General features: G+C 38.3%; 1 protein-coding gene across 1 annotated transcript; it reads left to right on the plus strand.

Moving 5' to 3' along the window:
- Positions 1 to 721: 721 nt before the first annotated feature.
- Positions 722 to 3,085, plus strand: LOC120147802. Its single transcript, XM_039161096.1, has 3 exons — positions 722 to 837; positions 1,207 to 1,353; positions 1,621 to 3,085. Exons 1-3 carry the CDS (start codon positions 722 to 724, stop codon positions 3,083 to 3,085), a joined length of 1,728 nt encoding a protein of 575 aa, XP_039017027.1.
- The last annotated feature ends 19,759 nt before the right edge of the window (positions 3,086 to 22,844 follow it).

Here is a 22,844-nt window from a genome sequence, read left to right on the forward strand (position 1 = left end):
GTGTTAATTCACAAGTGACTGACTAACAAGAAGGCTGACCATAATGAGGCAATAAATTCTCCACTATGTAGTCAAAATCGGGAGATCCAGAGATGTTCAAGTGATCCATGAAGAATGACACCCGATGAATGACGATATCTGAAGCTGATTGAAGAATTCCTTTAAAGCTGCAAAGGACGAGATGTTGACTCAAGAGATAGATACAATCATACCAAGGACGAGAAAATCTTTCACAAAGACACGAAGACTGTTTTGCGTTAAAGTGAAGATGGAGATCCCAAGATTCAATTTAAAGACATCTGACGTCATCAAATGTGATGAAATACGCCGACAATTTTGGAGGTGCAATTCGAGATCCCAGGAAGAGTACGACTCAAGAAAATGAAGAGATGAAGAATCACATTTGTATTTTGACTACATGGTGTACTTACTGAATTCTTGTTGTCTAAGTGAACGGTTGTTCTATAAGTGGTCACTTTTGAATTAACACCTTTTGCATTTGCATCCACATTTGCATTTGCATCGCTTTAATTTAAGCATTTTTTACATGCATCAATCATGAAAACATGAGAGTAACTCGTAAAGGAACTGTGACAGAGAAATACTGGGGAAGTCCAAGCATCATTATAATACAATGGAGAGAACCATGGAAGGTAGGATTACTTAAATTGAAAAAATTCAACTGCAGTTGCAAGATGATCTAAGGAAAATGTAAGAGGACATGTTTAAGGCTCAAGAAGATATGCTGTCTAAGTTGACAAGTTTGTTGGAAGGGAGAAACCCGGAACATGGAAAGGCCCCTGAGCAAATGACTGGAGAACCACTTTATCCTGCAGGGTTTACCTCGGTACAGTCTTAAAATGTCAAAGGAACGTCTGTTCCTACCAAAGTGCACATAGATCCTGTCGGCGTTGCTGTGAATCTTCAACCAGGACTTAGTTCGCACCCCGAAGAAAGTCTCTGACACCAAGTCCCGGACCTTGATGAAGTGGCCAAAAAGAATAAAAACAAACACTTTCGGGAACAATTCGAATAATTAGCAAGTGAAGTCCAGGTTATGAAGGAAGACACCAGTATGTATCGACTGGACGCTAAAGAATTTAGTCTAGTTCCTAATTTGGTCCTGCCTCCAAAATTCAAAACTCCTGACTTCGAGAAATTCGACGGTACTAGATGCCCTTCCGCCCATATTATAATGTTCTGCAGGAAAATGACTGGGTACATAGGGGACGATCAACTGTTGATCCATTATTTCCAAGAAAGCTTGACAGGCTCAACATTGCGATGGTATAACCAACTAAAAAAGGCTGATATTAGGTCATGGAAAGACCTTGCTAAATCCTTTCTCGACCAGTATGAACATGTGAAAGATGTCAGGCCTAACAGATTGGTGTTGCAAGAAATGGAGAAGAAGCACAGTGAAAGTTTCAGACAATATGCTCAGAGATGGTGGGAGGTAGCAGTGCAAGTGCATCCACCATTGGAAGAGGGGGAAATAAATATGCTTTTCATTAGTACTTTGAAGGCTCCTTTTCTCTCACACCTTATCGGTATTCCTTCCCGAAGTTTCGTTGATATAGTTACGATAGGAGAAATGATCGAAATGGCGATTAAAAGCAGGAAGCTCGAGGGAGGAGAGTCCAGCAACAAACCGCCGATAAAGAAAAAGGAAAACGAAGTCACCCAGGTGAGCCAGTACGATTCCAGTAACATCACAATGTCCCGATCTCAGGGAACGGTGGCACCACCTCAAAATGAGAATAGACAAGGAGCAAGGGACCCGAGGAGAGGGATGCCTCAATTTGATCCAATTCCTGTAACCTATAAGGAATTATTTCACGATTTATACGATCGACATCTAGTCTCTCCTTATCATGTGGTACCTATACAACCTCCTTATCCCAAATGGTATGATGCTAATGTTAAGTGTGATTACCATGGTGGGAATCCTGGACATTCCATTAAAAATTACACTGCATTCAAAAAGGTCGTTCAATCTTTGAGAAGGAGGATTGTTATCAATTTTGGTGACAGTGAACAACCAAAGGTAGCCCAAAATCCATTGCCAAACCATGCTAGAGCCGGGATTAACGCAGTCGCTGAAGAGAAAGGAAAGAGGATTGTTATGGATGTTAGTGAGGTGGAATCACCCATGCTTTGGGTATGGTGCCAAATGGTTAAAGTGGGATTGTTGAAGCCTAGTCTATCATGTGACCAGTATAGCAGTGAAGAGGTGTGCCACTACCATAATTGCGCAGGACACAATATACAACAGTGTCCTGATTTCTTAAAATTGGTACAAGGGATGATGGACAAGAAAGAAATCGAATTCTTCAAAGAAGTGACTAAAAAAGAAAAAGCAGAGATTTGCGCTTCTGAAGGATCATCCAAAGGGATACACACTGTTGGTTGTCCCATCGTCATTACTCCCAAGAATCAAGTGAATGAAAGGGTAGCTCCTTCAACTCCGTTCCCATACAAAGATAATAAACAAGTGCCCTGGAGGTATAATTGTCAAATGAGAGAGGGGGCAAAACAACAAGAAGAAATAAATGGAGTAGGGCACTTGACCAGAAGTGGTAGGTTTTTTTTCAAAGAGCCAGAGAAGAAGATTGCTGCTGAAAAAGGAAAGAATGTCGATGTTCAGATAAAAAAAGACGAACTCATTATCAATGAACTGGTGTCGAAGGATGAAACAGTGGAATTCTTAAAAATTTTAAAACATAGTGAGTTCGGTGTTGTGGAACAATTGCACAAGCTGCCTGCTAGTATTTTTATCCTATCACTTCTTTTGAGTTCAGAGGCTCATCGCAACGTCTTGATAAAAGTTTTGGACCAGACCTTTGTCTCGAAGGAGTTACCCACAGAAAAGCTGGAGCGACTAGTTGCCAAAATGCAGGCTGATAACATTGTATCTTTTTCAAAGGATGAGATCCCTTCGGGGATGATTGACAATCATAAGGCTCTACACATTACAGTTAGGTGCAAAGGGCACGTTTTATCCAGAGTACTTATAAGCGATGGTTCAACGTTAAATGTAATCCCCTTGGTGACTCTAAAAAGCTGCCAGTGGACAGTACCCTGATGAGGAATTGTCAAAGTATAGTTCGATCTTTTGATGGAACAGAAAGAGAAGTGTTAGGCAAGATTGATATTCCTTTGACTATTGGTCCAACGACATTTGAAGTGGAGTTTCTTGTGATGGACATCAAACCTACATACAACTGCTTATTGGGAAGACATTGGATTCATCAGGCTGGGGCAGTTTCATCAACTTTACACCAGAGGCTAAAGTTCGTATTTGATGGAAGGCTGGTATGCATTCATGCGGAAGAAGACATTATTGCTTCAGTTCCTGCAGCCCCATATATTGAAGTGGAAGAACAAGTTGTTGAATGTCCTTTCAGATCGTTTGACAATGCCACGTTTGTGGCTGAAGGTAAGAAAATCTCAGAGCCTAGATCATCATACTGTACCAAAACGGGGCACAAACTGACCCTTGGAAGAGGGACCAAAGGTAGCCAAGGGCTAGGACGTCAGTTGCAAGGACCAGTTAGGCCAAATTACCCTATTGCTAAAAGAGACAGGTTTGGTTTAGGGTATCAACCAACTTTGAAGGAAAAATAGAGGGGCATCAAGAGGAATCGGGAATTGGGAGAGGCAAGATTGACTGGTGAAGACCCAAGTTGGGGACCCAGGACCTTCCCGCCATTGAGCAACATTTTCACATCAGCAGGGCATGTGTTTTAAAGGACTTCAAGAAGTGGTAAAGTGATGATTGAGAATGCCTTGGAGTATTTTGGCATTGATGTTGTAACCAATGAGGAGTTTGAAGGAATGAGAGCTACAGGTGTCTATCCTGCACCCCCGGGCTTTGTGTTGAACAACTGGACTATGGAGGAATCGCCCTTAGTTTACAAATCTTTTGCAGAGTAGCGCACTAGAACTTTTCCCTATTGTTCGTACCCTGGGGCAATAGGGGATCTGATGTAAAGGGTTAAGCTGTGTGTTTTTACTTGCTTTCAATAAAGGATGCATTTCATTGGTCCAAAATGGCAAACACTCTCCCATGCATTTCATTTTTGGTTGTATAATGTATGTATTATTTCTTTCTATTTATTTGTATGGGAAAAGATTCTTCCATATATATATGTATATATATCTCCGCTTCCGTTATTCTTTCAGGAACTCAGATATCAATGATACAAATGCTAATGACTCTGACTCGGAGATTGATTTCGAGATGCCCATGTGTCAAAGAGAAATCGAAGGTTGTGATGACGATGAGTGATGTGAACTACCTTCGGAATTACTGAAGAGGGTGGAACAAGAAGATAAACAGATTTTGCCTCACGAAGAGCTTATAGAGATCTGGAATTTGGGTACGGATGAGGATAAAAGAAGTAAAGATCGGTACCACCCTGTGTGCAGAATGAAGGCAGAGCTTGATAGAATTACTTCCAGAATTCAAGGATGTATTTGCTTAGTCGTACACGGATATGCCATGTCTGGACACAAAATTGGTGGTCCATAAACTACGATAAAGCCTGATTGCAAGCCTGTACAATGGAAGCTGAGACGAATGAGACCAGAGATGCTGCTCAAGATTAAAGAAGAAGTAAAGAAACAATTTGATGCTGGGTTTCTCACAGTGGCCAAATATCCTGAGTGGGTAGCAAATATTGTCCCAGTACCAAAGAAGGATGGGAAAGTATGAATGTGTGTCGACTATAGAGATCTGAATAGAGCTAGTCCAAAGGATAATTTTCCTTTTCCACATATAGATACGTTAGTGGACAATACTGCTGGAAATTCCTTATTCTCATTTATGGATGGTTTCTCCGTATATAATCAAATTAAAATGTACCCTGAAGATATGGAGAAAACAACGTTTGTCACTATGTGGGGAACGTTCTGTTATAAAGTCATGCCGTTTGGATTAAAGAATGCAGGGGCAACCTATCAGAGGGCCATGGTGACATTGTTTCATGACATGATGCATAAAGAAATTGAAGTCTATGTCGATGATATGATTGTAAAAGCCAATACAGAGGAGGAACATATCGATAATTTGAGGAAGATCTTTCAAAGATTAAAGAAGTGCCAACTAAAACTTAACCCAAATAAGTGTACTTTTGGGGTGACATCGGGAAAACTGTTGGGGTTCGTAGTGAGCCGAAAGGGAATTGAAATAGATCCCAATAAAGTAAAAGCCATTCAAGATTTGCCAGCCCCAAGAACACAGAAAGAGGTTCGAGGATTTTTGGGGAGATTAAATTACATCGCTCGGTTTATCTCGCAACTGACTGAAAAATGTGATCCCATATTCCGCCTTCTTCGTAAGAATGATTCAGGAGAATGAAGTGAGGATTGTCAAGAGGCTTTTGAGGCAGTAAAGAGATATCTTTCGAATACTCCGATCCTAGCGCCACCTATCCCAGGAAAGCCTTTAATTCTTTACTTGTCCGTTTATGACAATTCAATGGGATGTGTGTTGGGGCAACATGATCAAACTGAGAAGAGGGAGAGGGCTATCTACTATCTCAGTAAGAAGTTCACTGAGTGTGAGGCCAGATACTCACCAATTGAAAAATTGTGTTGCGCTTTAGTATGGGCTACCAGAAGACTTAGACAGTATATGTTGTATCATACTACCTGGCTCATATCTAAGCTGGACCCTTTAAAGTATCTAATGGGGGTACTTGCGTTGTCTGGAAGATTAGCCCGTTGGCAAGTCCTGTTGTCCGAATTTGATATCCAGTATGTAAGCCAGAAGGCAGTTAAAGGGAGCGCCATGGCAGAATTCATTGCGAGTAGGGCTTCAGAAGAATATGAACAGTTGAACTTCGATTTTCCGGATGAGGATTTAATGGCTATCTCGGAGGAAGAAACAATTGCGCTCACCGGTAAATACTGGAAGATGAACTTTGATGGTGCTTCAAATGCCTTAGGGTATGGGATTGGGGCAATCTTGGTCTCACCAAGTGAAGAGCCTTATCCTTTTACCAGTCGGCTCAATTTTGATTGTACAAACAATATGGCTGAATATGAGGCTTGTGTTATGGGTCTTAGAGCAGCTATTGAACTCAAAGCAAAAATGCTGAGGGTATATGGGGATTCAACTTTGGTAATTTACCAGCTCAGAGGAGAATGGGAAACTAAAGATCCCAAACTTGTGGAATATCGTAAATTAGTTATGGGACTTATTAAAGAATTTGAAGAAGTGACTTTCAATTACCTCCCCAAAGAAGAAAATCAAATGGCGGACGCCTTGGCTACTTTGGCAGTGGCCTTTAAGATGAACGAGCATTCAAATATGATGCCTATTGAGATGAAGGTATGAGTATCCAGCCCACTGCTTTAACATTGAAGAAGAAGATGATGGAAGACCTTGGTACTATGATATCTTCCAATATATAAGATATCAAAGTTACCCCGAACATGCAACTGAGAATGACAAAAGGACCATTAGAAGAATGGCAGCAAGGTATGTGCTTAATGGTGAGACCTTATATAAGAAAAGCATGGATCAGATCCTATTAAGGTGTGTGGACTCTAAAGAAGCTAAGACCATTCTTAAAGAAATTCATGAAGGAGTATATGGGACCCACGCTAATGAATTTATGGAGATAGAATGCACACCCCTCCTCATCAGTTGCATATAATGAAAATTTTGTGGTCGTAGGCTATGTGGGGCATGGATGATGGACTCTGACAATGCCTTGAACTTAAACAACAAGAGGATGGACTATGTCTGTGAGCAATTTAAGATAAAGGATCATAATTCCACTATCTATCGCCTAAAGATGAATGGGGCAGTGGAGGCGGCTAATATGAACATTAAGAGGCTTATAGAGAAGATGACTGAAACTTATAAAGATTGGCATGAGAAGTTGCCATTTGCTCTGTTTGTCTATCGGACTTCTGTACGGACGTCAACTGGGGCAACTCCGTTTTTTTCTCTAGTTTATTGGATGGAAGCTGTCCTCCCTATTTGAAGTGGAAACTCCCTCACTTTGGGTTTTGTCAGAAGTGAAGCTAAATGAGGCAGAGTAGGTACAGGCCAGATATGACCAATTGGATTTGATTGAAGAAAAGAGATTGAAAGCTATTTGCCATAGTCAGATGTACCAGAAGCGGATGATATGAGCACATGGTAAGAAAGTTCGCCCTCGAGAAGTCTACGAAAGGGATTTGATGCTCAGGAGGATATTGCTCGTTCCAAAAGATTTCTGAGGGAATTGGATGCCCAAGTGGAAAATACCCTATGTTGTCAAGAAAACCTTTTTTGGGGAGCTCTAGTCTTGATTGATGGATGAGTTTGAATTACCTTATTCAGTGAACTCCGAACGTAGCTAAGAAGGGTTTTGCTTGAAGATGAAAAAAAGAAAAAAAATGAAAAATGAAAAATTGAAAAAAATGAAAAAAATGAAAAGAAAAACAAAAACAAATAAAAGGGGGGTTCAAGATGCAAACTTGAAAAAGACATCTTGAAACCAAAGGAGGTCAAGTTGAAAACCCGTAGAGGGCGGCTTGAGTTTTAAATTCAGAATTCGTGCACGGTGGAGGTTCTGAATTATTTTTGGAAGAGAAAAGAGCTTATGACGCGAGTAGTAACAACGACAGTTGGTGATCAGGATTGAGACTAAAGATTAATGAGTCCCTATGAAAGCAACCATAGGAGAAATTGAATGCACATGAGATTCAATACTGGTTTACGGCATCCAATAATGGGAGATTTTGGGGTTCAGAAGTAGCTTTGCACTCTTAGGTGTCATCATAATTTTGGAGTTCCTTTTGATAGAAGCTACGCTCGGGTTATTCTAACGGCGTGCCAGTTCAAAGGCATTTGTGTTATTGATATTTGAATACGCCTATCCTTTTGTTCTTTTTCCAGTTAAAAGTTTGCCATATAGTTGCTAAAAACTCTTTGCATTTATAAATAAAGTAATATTTTTCCTTTTCAATTCCCCTTTACAAGTATTTGATTTTGAAAAGGTTAAAACATATAGCTTAGCTTGTGGTACATGAGATCATTTTGTATTGTTATGCAAAAGATGTTGAAAAGATAGGTATTCTGAAGCTAACATTGGTTTTAGCATGTATCTTTGTATGGTTATGGGAAGCAGAAACCTTGGGATTCATAGAAAATTCCAGCCCTTAATAGGTGGCCCAAAGAGAATGTCATTCATCAAGAAGTTGGTCATGGGTAATGGCAGGCTTCAAGAATGAGAAAAGTCAAAGTTATGTCAAGCCGAGAGATATGATTTTGAGATTGTTAACTGGGGTGAACTGGTCAAATGTTCGGTGCCCAAGACGAAATCGAGGTCCATCAAAAACAAAGGAGACGATGTTCCTTTGAAGAAGAAAATGTGTTGAATTGAATAATTGCATACATTTTAGGCATGAATAGGATCATGACATTGCATGATGACTTAAATGTCTACAGGTTTCCCTATGATAGTGGAAAATTTAATATATTGAAGCATCAAGATGAGGATGAATAGTTTTGAAATCCTAAAAAGAATGATGACAACAATTGAGCCAAAGTAGATTCACATATCTAAGGGCTTCCAGACAAGTTTTCACGATGAAGATGAATTTTCAGAAAATTTCTCGAACTCAGAATTTTTGAGTTGGATATTTTCGAGCATACATTAATGATTGATAGTGTTTGATTTTCAGGTTCAACCTTTGAAGCGAATCAAACTCAAGCCTTCACGAAAGAGTAGTGAAGTAAATCATCTATAAGCCTTCACAAGGAGGTAGTGAAGCAACAGAAGATTGTTCGAGTTCTACTCCCTGAAGAAATATGGTGGACCCGTAGGAAGATTATTTTTCGAGTTCTTACTCCCTGAAGAAATAGAGAGCGAGCCCGTAGGAAGAATATTGTTCGAGTTCTACTCCCTGAAGAAAAAGAGAGCGGACCCGTAGGAAGATTATTGTTCGAGTTCTTACTCCCTGAAGAAATAGAGAGAGAGCCTGTAGGAAGAATATTGTTCGAGTTCTACTCCCTGAAGAAAAAGAGAGCGGACCCGTAGGAAGATTATTGTTCGAGTTCTTACTCCCTGAAGAAAAAGAGAGTGGACCCGTAGGAAGATTATTGTTCGAGCTCTACTCCCTGAAGAAATAGGGTGGACCCGGAGGAAGATTATTGTTCGAGTTCTTACTCCCTGAAGAAAAAGAGAGTGGACCCGTAGGAAGATTATTGTTCGAGTTCTACTCCCTGAAGAAATAGAGAGCGGACCCGTAGAAAGATTATTGTTCGAGTTTTACTCCCTGAAGAAATAGAGAGCGGACCAGTAGGAAGATTATTGTTCGAGTTCTTACTCCCTGAAGAAAAAGAGAGCGGACCCGTAGGAAGATTATTGTTCGAGTTCTACTCCCTGAAGAAATAGAGAGCGGACTCGTAGGAAGATTATTGTTCGAGTTCTTACTCCTTGAAGAAAAAGAGAGCGGACCCGTAGGAAGATTATTGTTTGAGTTCTACTCCCTGAAGAAATAGAGAGCGGACCTGTAGGAAGATTATTGTTCGAGTTCTACTCCCTGAAGAAAAAGAGAGCGGACCCGTAGGAAGATTATTATTCGAGTTCTTACTCCCTGAAGAAAAAGAGAGCGGACCCGTAGGAAGATTATTGTTCGAGTTCTACTCCCTGAAGAAATAGGGTGGACCCATAGGAAGATTATTGTTCGAGTTCTTACTCCCTGAAGAAATAGAGAGCGAGCCCATAGGAAGAATATTGTTCGAGTTCTACTCCCTGAAGAAAAAGAGAGCGGACTCGTAGGAAGATTATTGTTCGAGTTCTTACTCCCTGAAGAAATAGAGAGCGAGCTCGTAGGAAGAATATTGTTCGAGTTCTTACTCCCTGAAGAAAAAGATAGCAGACCCGTAGGAAGATTATTGTTGGAGTTCTACTCCCTGAAGAAATAGGGAGCAAATACGATTGTTGAAGATTGTTCGAGTCTTATACTCTCTGAAAGCATAGAGAGCAGAGACGTTTGTTGAAGATTGTGCGAGTTTCATGCATCCTGAAAAATAGGAGCGAATCCGCTGATCTATGATTGATCAAGTCCTATACCCATTGAAAGAATAGGGAGCAGACATGTTATCCGAAGATTTTTCAAGTCTCACTTACCCTGGAGATGGAGTGGAGCAGATCTCTTTTCAAATTTTAAAGCAAGAAGATGGGACTGGACAAAAACGCCCGAGTACAATATAAGTCATCCGAGCCATTTTTAGCCATTTCAAAAGAGTGTTGGAGCAAACCATCAGATCGTCAGATGTGGGAAGAAACCGAAGATTCTCAGATATGAAGAAGTGGAATAATTCATTAAAAGGGTTCGTGCAAGTGACGGAAGCGAAAGTCAAGAAGAAGACTGAAGAAAGGGAAATAACGTTGCAATCAAGCAAAATTAGGTCATTATTTTTGTCTTTGCTACATTCTTGTGGTCACAACAACGAGCAAAGAGGGGCAGCTGTAATACCCTAATTTTTTCCGGGCCATTTAAATTCACTTGATGATTAACGAGAATTAATTTGGAGATGTTTGTGCTCGATGAAGATTTAATTCAAATAATGGAGCGTGGAATTTTGCGTTTGAAGGCTTTAGGTGCTCGATTGGGATTGGAATCGTATATGGAAATCGGGACACAAATTAAAATTCAATCACAAATACAAATTAAGTGTCCAAAGTCCATTGAGCCCAAACTAGACTCAAAATTACAAGACTCAATATACCCGAGGCCCAACAAACAAAGCCCATCAATAATTACATCAAGACCCGATCTAGTACTCTATTAGAGATACTCCTCACGTGAAGCCCAAGGATGTGCAGCAGCTCCAGCTCCAGCTCAGCTCCCCACATTCTCGTGCCCATGCTCCACAACACCCAAGTTTCTCCCACGTGAAGTCCTCAAGGTTATCAACAGCACTCCAACCGAGCAGCATGCCCCACAACCCACCAAACAGCAAGCCCAAAGCAATGCCACGCTCAGTCACCAAGACAACCGAGCACACATGAACTCACTTCTCCACGATGCACGAGACCCCAGTAGCCCGTGCTGCCCACGTTCCACGCGTGAAGACCCTGTGCCAATGGCTCCCAACGCACTCAGAACTCCAAGACAGTGCACGAACCAACCAAGTGCTACCCATGTGAAGTCCCTCGGGGTTGTTCCCCGTCACCCGTGCCCAGGAAGCTGAAGCCACATGACCAGCTCGCACCTGTGACCTGCAAGCACACCAAGCAAGGAGCAGGACGAAAGACACATAAAACAGAAAGCAAAAATCAACTAGAGATAGCAGTGAAAATGAAACTGAGTGGAGGGAGGTCCACGAACCAGAAAGAAAAAAGCTCAGAGGGCTCTCGGTTCAGAAATCAGAGGACGAACAAAGGGAGAGAGCAACAGGAGCCATACCCAGCAAGCCAAAAATACAGAACCATGGAGCAGTAACAAAAAACAGAGGTAATTACGAACAGAAACACAAAAAAAAAATAGAAAACTAACGAGAACAACAGAGAATCCAAAATCAACCATCAAAGAAGCAATCCAGAACCGGAGTCCAAAACCCTCGAGTAAATCAGAGAACAAGAACCACGAAGTAATTAAGGACCAAAAAATAAACCGAACAGAAAACGATCCATTTGAGACAATCATCAGCGGTAACAAAACAACCCAGTCAAGCAAAATCAACAAGAGGCAGAGAACGAAAGAGCAAAAACAAAAACAAAAGGTAAAACCCTCACCTTTCCTAGCCGAAGAACAGAGTCATCGCCATCGCCTGAACCTGAGTCCTGTTTGTCACCGAGGGTAAGAGTTTCATCTTTGGGTACTATGGTTGCATGAGAATATGGTTTCTGGAGGCTTGGTTAGATCCTAGTTCATGGGAGAGGTCTTTGTTTCAATGAGGCTAGGGTTCTGAGAGGGGGATAGTAAGGTTTATTTTGAGGTCTCGGTTCCTCAACGGGGCGTTGAGAGGGGCGTACTACGGTGGTCACATGGTTTAGGCAGTAAGGTTTGGGGAATAGTTTAAACTTCGGGTTTTGGTCGCTATTGTGTGGTAGGTTCGAAGATTTTGGGTTCAGGGTAAAAGAAGAGAAGGGTTCTGGCCATTTTGGACCCCTCATCAGAGCGTTGAACGGCGGTGGCCTTTGGTTTTGTTTAGGGTTGAGGGAGATAGAATGAGAGATAGTGAGAGAGAAGAAGGAAAACGGTGGGGCTTGGTTTGGTCTGGCTGAAGAGAAATGAAATTAGGGTAAAGAGCTTACCCTAATATCTCATATATTAAGACGCCAAAACGACGTCGTTTAGATACCCCAAAAATGGCAGCGTTCTGATAGCTGAGGGAATCCGTGTATTGAGATTGTTAGGGCGTAATTGTGTGCGTGGCCATCCCAACCTTGTTTCATTTCGATTTGGTCCCTATACTGAACTTTATTATCTTTTGATTTTGTTGCATGATTTTCAGCGTTTTTCATGATAGTCCAAATTCATGTTGGGGCCATTTTTGTGTTGTTTTTACATTGGATGCATAGTTTTAGAAACTTGCATTTTGATCCTATGTAGGATTTTGGTTGTATCATGTTTGGACTGCCCAGAAATAAAAATGTTATGAAAAGAGCCTGTCTTTTGTGTTCTTTACATTTTAGCCCCTTTGTTTAATATTTTATCCATGTTCGTAAGTTTAATTAATATTTATTTTAAATGTATGCATGTATAGTATTCCGAGCATGTTGTTAGTACACTTTTGTTTAGTTGTGTTTTTTAAAAAGCATGTTAATCTCGTGTGCATAACTCGATCTAATCACATAATCAGAATTAAGGGTAATGCCCTTTTAATCTAAAATTATCAGAATGGCTTTTCTTAACTTACAGGAAAGTTGTTTTGACGATTTTAAATTAAAATGGTATCCCGTCAGTAACGCCTAATTAAATTTGGATATATCATTGTAAAATTTGGGAGCGAAAGAAAAGGAAATATTCGACTATTTAAACTTTTCGAGAAAAGGTCGTTAGAACTGAACTAAATATCTGGTCTCGATATTTTTAAATAATCGAATATTCTTTATCTTTCTAATGACTTGGTAATTTTAAATTAAATCTATTTTGTTGCTTTGAATGTTGCAAATTTGCATGTTTGTTGTTTAAAAGGATCATTAATCAAATTAAATTTGAACTTGCGAAATTCGTTGCAAAGAAATTAATTAATCAACTAGGTACCGATTTAGGGCGTTGTGGGGGTGCTAATCCTTCCCCACGCGTAACCGACTCCCGAACTTGGATTTTGGTAACGTAGACCGTAAATTTGTCGTTTTAATTAAAATTAATTTTTATTTAAAATGACAATGTTTTTGGGTGCCCAATCACACCCTAATCAAAGATTGGTGGCGACTCCTCGAACCTTATATTTTTATCGTAAAGGAATTTCCAATTTTTCGAAACGAGAGGTTTTCTAAAATCGCACTGTTTTTAATTAAAAATTCAATTGAAAAGATAATAATTAAAAATGACGCGGTTTTCAGAATCTTGCCCCCACCCCAGTTTAAAAAAAACGTTTCGACACCAACACTTTTCAGAATTTCATAAGGACCAATGAATCTCGAACTTATCTTTTCTTTTCATCCAAATCGTAAATCCTTTTTCCACAATGATACTTTGAGAAATATTTTATCAGTAACTTGAAATTCAATTTCCTATCTCCTTAAATCTTAATAATATTGTCTTGAGATTGGCATGAATAATGTTCACATTTTATTCAACTTTTTTTAATTAGACCATGTCCAATTGTATATTGCTCTTCCATCTAGTACCAATTCAGTGGTGACCGGCATCTTCTTCCATATAAGGCTTCATAAGGAGCCTTTTTTATACTTGACAGGTAGCTATTATTATAAGAGAATTCTTCTAAGGGTAAATAATTTTCCCATGAACATTTAAGTTCAATTGCGTAAGCCCTTAGCATATCCTCCAAGATCTAAAACGTGATGGAATTTTCTAATGCTTCATCTTTAGTACTTAAAAATAGAACCCAAGTATATCTAGAATAGTCATCTACCAACACAAATGCATATTATTTTTCCACCCAAACTAGTAGTTCTAATTGGCCCAAAAAGATCTTTATGAATCAATTGTAATGCTATACTAGTTGATACATCATTAATGGATTTAAATGATGCTCTTTTGTTTTTTCCTTTAGCACATGCATCACAGATTTTATCATTATCAAATTTTATCTTTGGCAATCCTCTTACTAGATTTCCTTGAATTAGTCTTTCTAAAACACTCATGCTTGTGTTTCCTAGTCTCCTATGCCATAACCAACTATCATGTTCATCTTTAGCAACTAGGAACAAATTAGTCATATTTATTGCATCTAAATGCACCATATATTTGTTTCCTATTCTATGACCAATAAGCATAATCCGATTAGATGCAATGTATATGACTTTACAACCATTAGTTTCAAACAAGACATTGTATCCTTTATCGCATAATTGACTTATACTTAATAGATTATGCTTTAACCCATTCACATATAATACTTTTTCTATTTGTATGGAAGAGGTACTACCTATAGTACCTATACCTTCAATATAACCTTTTGAGTTGTCACCAAAGGTTACCACTCCTCCATTTTTGTCGTTAAGCTCTATAAACTCGCTTTTATCTTCGGTCGTGTGTCTTGAGCATCCATTATCAAGGAACCATGAATTTGAACTTGTATTTCGTGCCTTGTAGCAATGCTCATTTTCCTACAAACATAGATTAAATTTTGATTTTTGGTACCCAAATTCTTTTGGGTCCATATTCATTAGTCTATAAAATCCTAGTTCCCTTGGGTATCTAATTTTGTAGGATATCCTTATCTTTAGTAGTAATGAGTTCTTTAGGAACCCATATACTTCTAACGATTTTACCATTAGAGGTTCTTCAGGGACCTCTATGATTATAGTTTTTAAAATTCTTTCTAATATAGTTGGATTTTGAATTTTCTCCTTTTTCAAAATGTTTTATTCCAACTTTATTTAAAGAAGCTTTAAGATCATCAATTTAAACACTAATATATATTATTAAGATACATATGTGACTAAACAAAAAAGTACGAGATTTAAAATATTTAAACATAAAAGGTAATAATAGAAATAAAAAAATTGTAATTAAATAATAACCAAAATAATACTATAAGATTAAATAAAAAATATATGAACTATTTGTCAATATTCGAAATATTATAATATATATATATATTAAAAGTGTAAATAATCCTAAAATATTATTTAAATATATGTAAATATACGAGTAGTGACTAAAATAAAAATAAATAAAATGTGAAGGCAAAATTAAAAGATATAGAAACCTGATTTCGGTGACTATAATAGAAGATTACAGAATACAGAGACCATGGACGTGATTTATCAATCTTGAAATTGCACACACACTCCCTCCCCAAAACGACGTAGTTTTGATAAGTGTATATATAGGCCAAAGTAAGCCTAAAATCATTAATTCTACTCATTTGTAATTTTTGCTTCTCTCTCTAAGGAGAGAGAAGCTCTCACTTCTCTATAAATTCCCTCACCGGAGGGAGCTCCGATCACTAGTCGGTTACTATTTCGGCCACCGCCGGTTACTATCGACACCGTCGGTCACAATTCTGGTCACTATTCACGGCCGAAAAAAATCAAAATAGCTCAAATCGTAGATCGGCTCCCCCTAAACCTAAAACCACCCTCCTTTTTTCTAAAAAAATTTAAAACGAACTAGATCTAAGATTTTACCTTCGGTAAAATCAACTTTTCTGACAATGTTTGGGCTTTGAGGAAGGTAAGATCTCCTCTCATTTCTTCTCCTTTCGGTTTTGTTTCCTACTCGTTTGGTGTTGCTTCCTCTCTTCCTGTTCTTGTCGTCATTGTTTTTTTGTAGGTTTTCAAGGCTTTTTATAGGCCTCGGAAAGCTTCAAACAACCGTTCATTTTGGTGAGTCACCGGATCTACAATGGTGACTCACCATATTGAGCGAGGTGTGCAGCTCTCTTGCATCTTCTGGAGTCTTCTGTGCGGTGCTGACGTCATGGCGATGGCAAGTTGGAGAATATGTTGAAACCGTAGAAGTATCTGAATTGGGTCTTGGGCCAGGTCTGGATCTGGGCCTCCGGTTTTGTAAATGGACTCCCAATTTATTTTGTAATAATAATAATAATAATAATAATAATAATAATAATAATGATGATAATAATATGTCTCGGATAAAAATGACTGTCGACACCATGTATCCATGCTTAAGAGATACCTTTCTGAACAAGACACATAAAGGAGCTAAGGAACACGAGGATTCCTCTAGTGAAGGTGTTGTGGAGGAACCATGAAGATGAGGAAGTTTCTTAGGAAACCAAGGAGGACATGCAACTTTAGTACCCTCACCTCTTCTATCTAGATAAATTTTGAGGACAAAATTTCTTTCTAGGAGGGGAGAGTTGTAATGCCCCAAATCTCGGGTTAGTAGTTTTGGGTTAACTCGAGTGGGTTTAGATAAATCCATTAGTATTGTAGGAGGACTTGGACCAAGTTATCCTTGAGGTGGGCTTAGATTTGGTCCAACATGTGATAAAAATGATCTTTTTAAATTGTAATCAAAACTAGGAAGACCAAAAGAGTAGTTTGGCCTTTTTATTTCAAAGGTTGATTTTCCATTAAGGGTGATGAATTCAAGTTTGAAATCCCTTCATTTCTCTTTTTCACCATTTCTTTTATCTTCTTCCTCTCCATTCAAACTTTATTGCTTCCATAAACTCTTGAGAAAAAGGTACAAACTTTGTAGCATTTCAAACCTCTTCTAATAACATCAAGGTAAGAACTTCAATCTCCTCATTATAAGCTTCAATTCAAGCTCTCAATGACAAGTTTTAGATAAGGATACAAAATTCGTGTGGGGTTTAGAAACCTAAGAGACACTAGCTCATTTTTTGGAGATTCAATACTTAAGAAAAGTTCTAAACACCTTTCTAAACTTCTCAACATCGTTAATAAACCTTGTGTTTAATTTTTGTCTAGTTAGAGAGGTTGGAGAAAGCTCCAAGGGCAAAAGAAAGAAGAAGCTCACCTTTGGTTGACTTGAAGGAGCTCTGAACATCTCAGGACTCAAGGTAACTCAACTTCTAACTCAACTCTACTACATTATAGATTATTAGGTGAGTTTGTTAGCTTACATGAATTATGAAGCATGTTTATGGTATATTCATCATTTAGGTGTTTTTCATCATGTTATGGCCTTATTATGACCCCTATTATCAGACATAACACTCCAATAACCTTTTGTGACCTCAATAGGATATTTGGAAGTGTTGAAAAGGCTTTTTCATGCTCAAAACAGGGTATTTCTGGGCACGAGTATTGGTACTTCAAGAATAATACCGATAATGTTCTTCATATGTTAAAATTTAAAAGGATTTTGGGCTAGAAGTATCGATACTCATAAAATGGGTATCATTACTATAGGTAAGGTATCAATACTCACAAGGTGGTATTGATACCAAGTTCACTTAGCAAATTCCAGTGGCCATTTTTAGTATTAGTACTCATGGGAGGATTTAATACCAACGGTAGAGTATCAATACTCCCCAATTGGGGTATTGATACCTAGGTATTTTTCAAAACATTAAAGCTAAATTAGTTATTGGTGCTCAGGAAAATATTGATACTATAGACCAGAAGTATCGATGCTCAAGTTATAGTATCGATACTAGCTCTTTGTTGTCAGCCTTTAATAAGTCAATAGTATGGATATCTAGAGGTTAATATCGATACCCAAAGGTCAATACCGATACTAAGGGTCTTAGTATTGATAACAACGAACAATTTTGGGTAAGAAAACCAAGAGTTTTAAGGGATAGAACTGAGGGACCCAATTACACCAGAACACCATGAGATAAAACTACAAGTGAGAATAATAATAAACTCAGAACAACTAAAAACATTAACATCTAATATGACATAAAACTAGCCTTGTTTGATGTTTAAGGCACAACCAGGACACCTGAGTTACTTTAGCATATACGACCATACAATTGGATATCCCAGTCAGTGCCAAGGCACTTAGCCGCCAGCTGGGCACATATTCCCCGAGACTCGACAAAGTAAGTTGGTTGGGTATACGTTTTCGATGCAGTTTCGGATCTCACCCTAAATACCCAAGGATATTCATGAAGGATATAGGGGTGTGTGAGCATCGAGATACAGAACCCTCAGCCACACCATGATGCCTACCTTAACGTTGCATATCATCATTTCCTCACATCATCATACATATGCCTCTAGCATGCATATCTAGTGAATTCATGTAGTATAATACAATCATTAGTGAGGTATTGAGCTCGTAAGCTCAGCTTTCGAAATTTGTTTCCATGCTCAAGTTCTTAGGACGACGTCCATGGAGCATTATCTTCACCAGATATTCCATCACAGCCGAGGCATTAGAGTACGTCTTGATTTGTATTAGAGGGCATGTACTATTAAAGACCCTTTTGTATTAAGTTGTAACTCTATTTTGATTTTTAACTCAATTTATTTATTTAGGATGATTTGGGAGATCCCCATATTTTGTAAACTTGATTATTATGTTTTTATTTTATTTTACTTGGGATGGATTTTATGTGATGTTTTATAGTTAATCTAAAAGAAATTTTTGGGTTACCCACTTTGGTGGTCCTATGTTACATCTTAATTCATGTATCTTTGGGCCAGACTAGATTAGAGTTTTATAAAATACCCTCACTCCTCTAAGCTAGTCAAACAAATCATCAATCCATGGAAATGGATATCGATTTTCAGTCATCAACTTATTCAATTATTGATAGTCGATACACAACCTCATCGACCCATCCTTCTTTTTCATAAATAACACTGGTGCTCCCCGTGGTGATATACTCGACAGAATGAATCCTCTATTTAATAATTCTTGAATAAGAGCCTTAAGCTCTTTAAACTCTCATGCAATAAAGAGCGATGGACACTTGAGCTGGTCCTGACAATATTTTGATGCCAAACTCCAACTCACATTTTGGCGGTAACCTTGGCAACTCTTCCGAAAACACCTCAAGGAAGTCCCTCATAGTACGAATATCACTGAGAGTTTGACTCATAACTCTAGTATTTATTAACTGAGCTAGGAATACCTCGTGCCCCGATTAATTAACCTTTGGGTGGTTAAGGTTGACATAATCTTGGACGCAAAACCAAGTCCTTCACCAACCATTACAATCTTAGTGTCGTCTTCCCTTCTAAGCTTAATTTTTCTAGCCTTACATCTTAAACTCTCATTGTGCTCTGAAAACCAATCCAATGCTAGGATTAAATTGAAATCTTAGAAAGGAAATTCCATAAGGTCAGTGGGAAAGATTTAACCCTGAACCTTGATTGAACACATACGGTATACCTTTTTAACAAACAAATTTAGCCCTTAAGTACTCTAAACCCTAACCTCAACCTCAAGGTATTCGATCGAAATACCTCACTCTAAGACAAAGTCATGAGAAACATATGAATGCATAGACCCTAAATCCACCAAAGTGATAATAAGTATACCAAAAATTGTAAAAATACCTGAAATAACAATTCGCTAGCTCACAATCCTCCTAGGCTCTCACTACATACTATGTCGAGGAAACCTAGCCTTTGGTCTAGATGCTAATTTGGTAGTACCCCAACTTAGTTATCCTGAAACTAAGCTGCCACCTCTTCAAACTACTCCTCATCTCTTATGAACTGACTAAATTGATCTCTGAGCAACATGTGATGTCGCGCTCCCTGTCTTGGGTTAATCTTGAGTAAAATACTCGAGAGAATTGCAACCAAAGTAAACCTTTGAAAGTTAGTGGCACTCTCCACTATGCTACTTGCCACAGTGCTCACACAAATAAAATTGTGAACCCTAGCTCGATCCTCTAGTGTTCACCACAAAAGTCAAAGCCAGAGGCCTCCTACAAAACTTCGACCCCTGTTGGCATCCTGAACTGTACCCTACCTTCCAGGACTGCGGTGGTGGGGAACTCCTTGCTTCTCTAGGGTCCCTAACCCTCTTAGTCGTAGACTGAGATGGTCTAGCTAAATCTGGTGCCCTCTAGCTCTAACCTCATAAACTGCCTATCATTCAGGCTCTCATGGACTATACCCTCTCGATCTCCCAAACTTGGCGAATCATTTATATAAAGACTCGAGGGGGATAAACTGCAAGGTAGGTGAGGATTTTAATGGGTGGTCCTTCTCTAAACCTCATATAATAAAAGTCATCGATCGCTACCAATTCTAGCATGTAACGACTCAGATGAAAGAAGACGAATTAATACTCAAATATGAATTGATCACCCTAAGCTAGATGCGTGAACAAGTCCCTCAAGTCATAAATGTGAGCTTCTCTTATGTATTTCTATTTAAACTCCACTAGGAAGTACTGACATCACCTTTTAGTAAGAAGATGATGGGGTGAGATGCAACTTGTAGAGGATACAGAGGGTCTCACGAAGCCACTGGTTAACTAAAATATGATCTTCATCCCCTGAACCCAAGAAATCAATAGTCTTGTAACGGTTGAGTCTCTTTATCGGATATTCTTGGGGCATAACAGGTGCTGGAACGTGTGGTCAGGTGTGGTAGCTTTATCACGCGTCCTCTGGGATACCGATGTCATTGGAGTCCAGGATCACCTTGTTGCTAGTATATCCGGCGAGTGAAATATGACTTTTGTCTCGCCGATCCCAATTAAAAGCGGGATCAACTTCCATATCCTACGAAATTCACAGAAAGAAAGGATTCATTATTTTCATGCTAGATGTTTAAGTACTCTTGATATTCTATAGGTATGTAATTTAATGATACTTATTGACTCAAACCCTCATATCCTAGGAACGACTAAACATGACGCTCTAATATCACTAAATGTAACACCAAAATCTGATCCGAACTAAAACATAGAGTACTTAAATATTACACGAAACCATCAGATTGGCTAACCATTTTTTGAAAAATTTCTCAAAACATAAGTATTCATCCATAGATAGAAAGACATAGACATTTGATTTTACAATTTAAAGCTCCCAAAATATATCTTAAAATTACATTCCCTCTAAAGTAACCGAGACATACTATAAAACCTACCTTAATCTAGAATCTACACCGTGGAAATAAGCTCTTTTAAATGGCACCTAAGAACCTGTGAATAGAAACAAATTTCAAACACTGAACTACGAGCTTAGTGCCACACAGATAATTCTACTACAATACATGCATCCATTAAATGCGTAAGATAACAAGTATGGTCATTAGGCATAAAAATGCATCAAGCATGAGACATAACAAAATATCAAACTTATATATGTATATATAGATATACACATATAATATATGTATATTGTCATTGTCATTGATTTACGAAGCACTACTACTAAAGTGCCTTAGCATTGATATAAAAGTGAATTTGCATTGATACTAAAGTTCCTTAGCACCGATGAGAAAATATATGGATATCTCAAACGTAATCATTAGACGGTCATCATTTATTTAAGTAGCTTGGGTGTCATTGTCGTTTCCCGATTATCAAACAAAGGCACAAGTCTTATGTTTTATTTCTTTATAACATTTTCATGCTTATCACATAACATTTTGGGTTTCCAATTTCAAGCTTATTAGAGTAATTCTGATAACTCTAAATACCTTCCCAAGCTCTTAAGAAAAAATTAGACTTTCTGCCCAATTCAATATGATGGTACCGATATTGACCCCTTCATTATTGGTCCCAACCGTCCAAGATTAGTACCCACCCTTGGTACCAATACCAAAATGGGCCACTTGAATCTAAAAAGGCCTTAGAGTATCAATACTTTTAGGGGAGTGTCAATATTATCCTATTAGGGTACCGATGCCATCATATGTATCAATACAAAAATTGGTTCTTGGAATTTAAAACTTCATTATGGTATTGATACCCTACCTTAGTTTTGATACCCAAAGAATAATATCGATACCTTTTGAATAGAGTATCGATACTACTAACAAAAATCCCTTGACTTTGGCCTTCTAGATGAATAGTATTGGTATTATTTATCTAGTATCAATACCCAAACCCAAAAAACTCTATTTTCTCTCGAGTAAAGCTCTTCCTTCCTACCCATAGCCTTCATAAGGCCTTTAAGTGTTGTTTAAGTCTTATGAGTGTTTAAGGGGATCATAACATGTCATTTTTTAGTATATAAACATCGAAATACCCTGTTTTCCTCATGGATCATCTATAAACCAAATGCACACATGCACACATGTAAGTAAACATATCACACCTAATGGTCTATAAGTGGTATATGTGAGTTAAGAGTGTGTTACCTTGACTCTAGTTGCTGGGAAAACGTCCACAAGATCACCCAAGTACAAGTTTGTCCTTGTTCTTGTCCTTAGAGCTTTCTCTAACTTCTATCACTAGACAAGGCAAGGGAAAGGATTAAAAAATCATTTTAGAACTTAATAGGAGTGAAAACATGATTCCTAACACTTAAGAATGGATTGGAAACACTCTATATCCCGAAAATCTAAAACCCTTTTAAAACCCCAACTTTGGCCACCAAAGCCAAAACTTAAGAAAGTGGGCTTAAAATTAAGCTCTAATGGGTAGAGATTAAGAATTTTACATTCAAAACTTTGATATAGACTTGTGGAATAATAAAGTTCTAACCTTTGACTACTCACAAGAGGAAAAAGAATAAAACAAAGAAAGAAATAAGGTGACAAATTGTGAAGAAAATGAGAAGGTAAGTTTTCAACTTTTCTCCCTCGTTGACATACCAACACTTAATGATATTTAGT

The sequence above is a fragment of the Hibiscus syriacus genome, unplaced genomic scaffold (assembly GCF_006381635.1).
Source record: "Hibiscus syriacus cultivar Baekdansim isolate YM2019G1 unplaced genomic scaffold, ASM638163v2 tig00110943_pilon, whole genome shotgun sequence".
Classification (NCBI taxonomy): Eukaryota; Viridiplantae; Streptophyta; class Magnoliopsida; order Malvales; family Malvaceae; genus Hibiscus; species Hibiscus syriacus.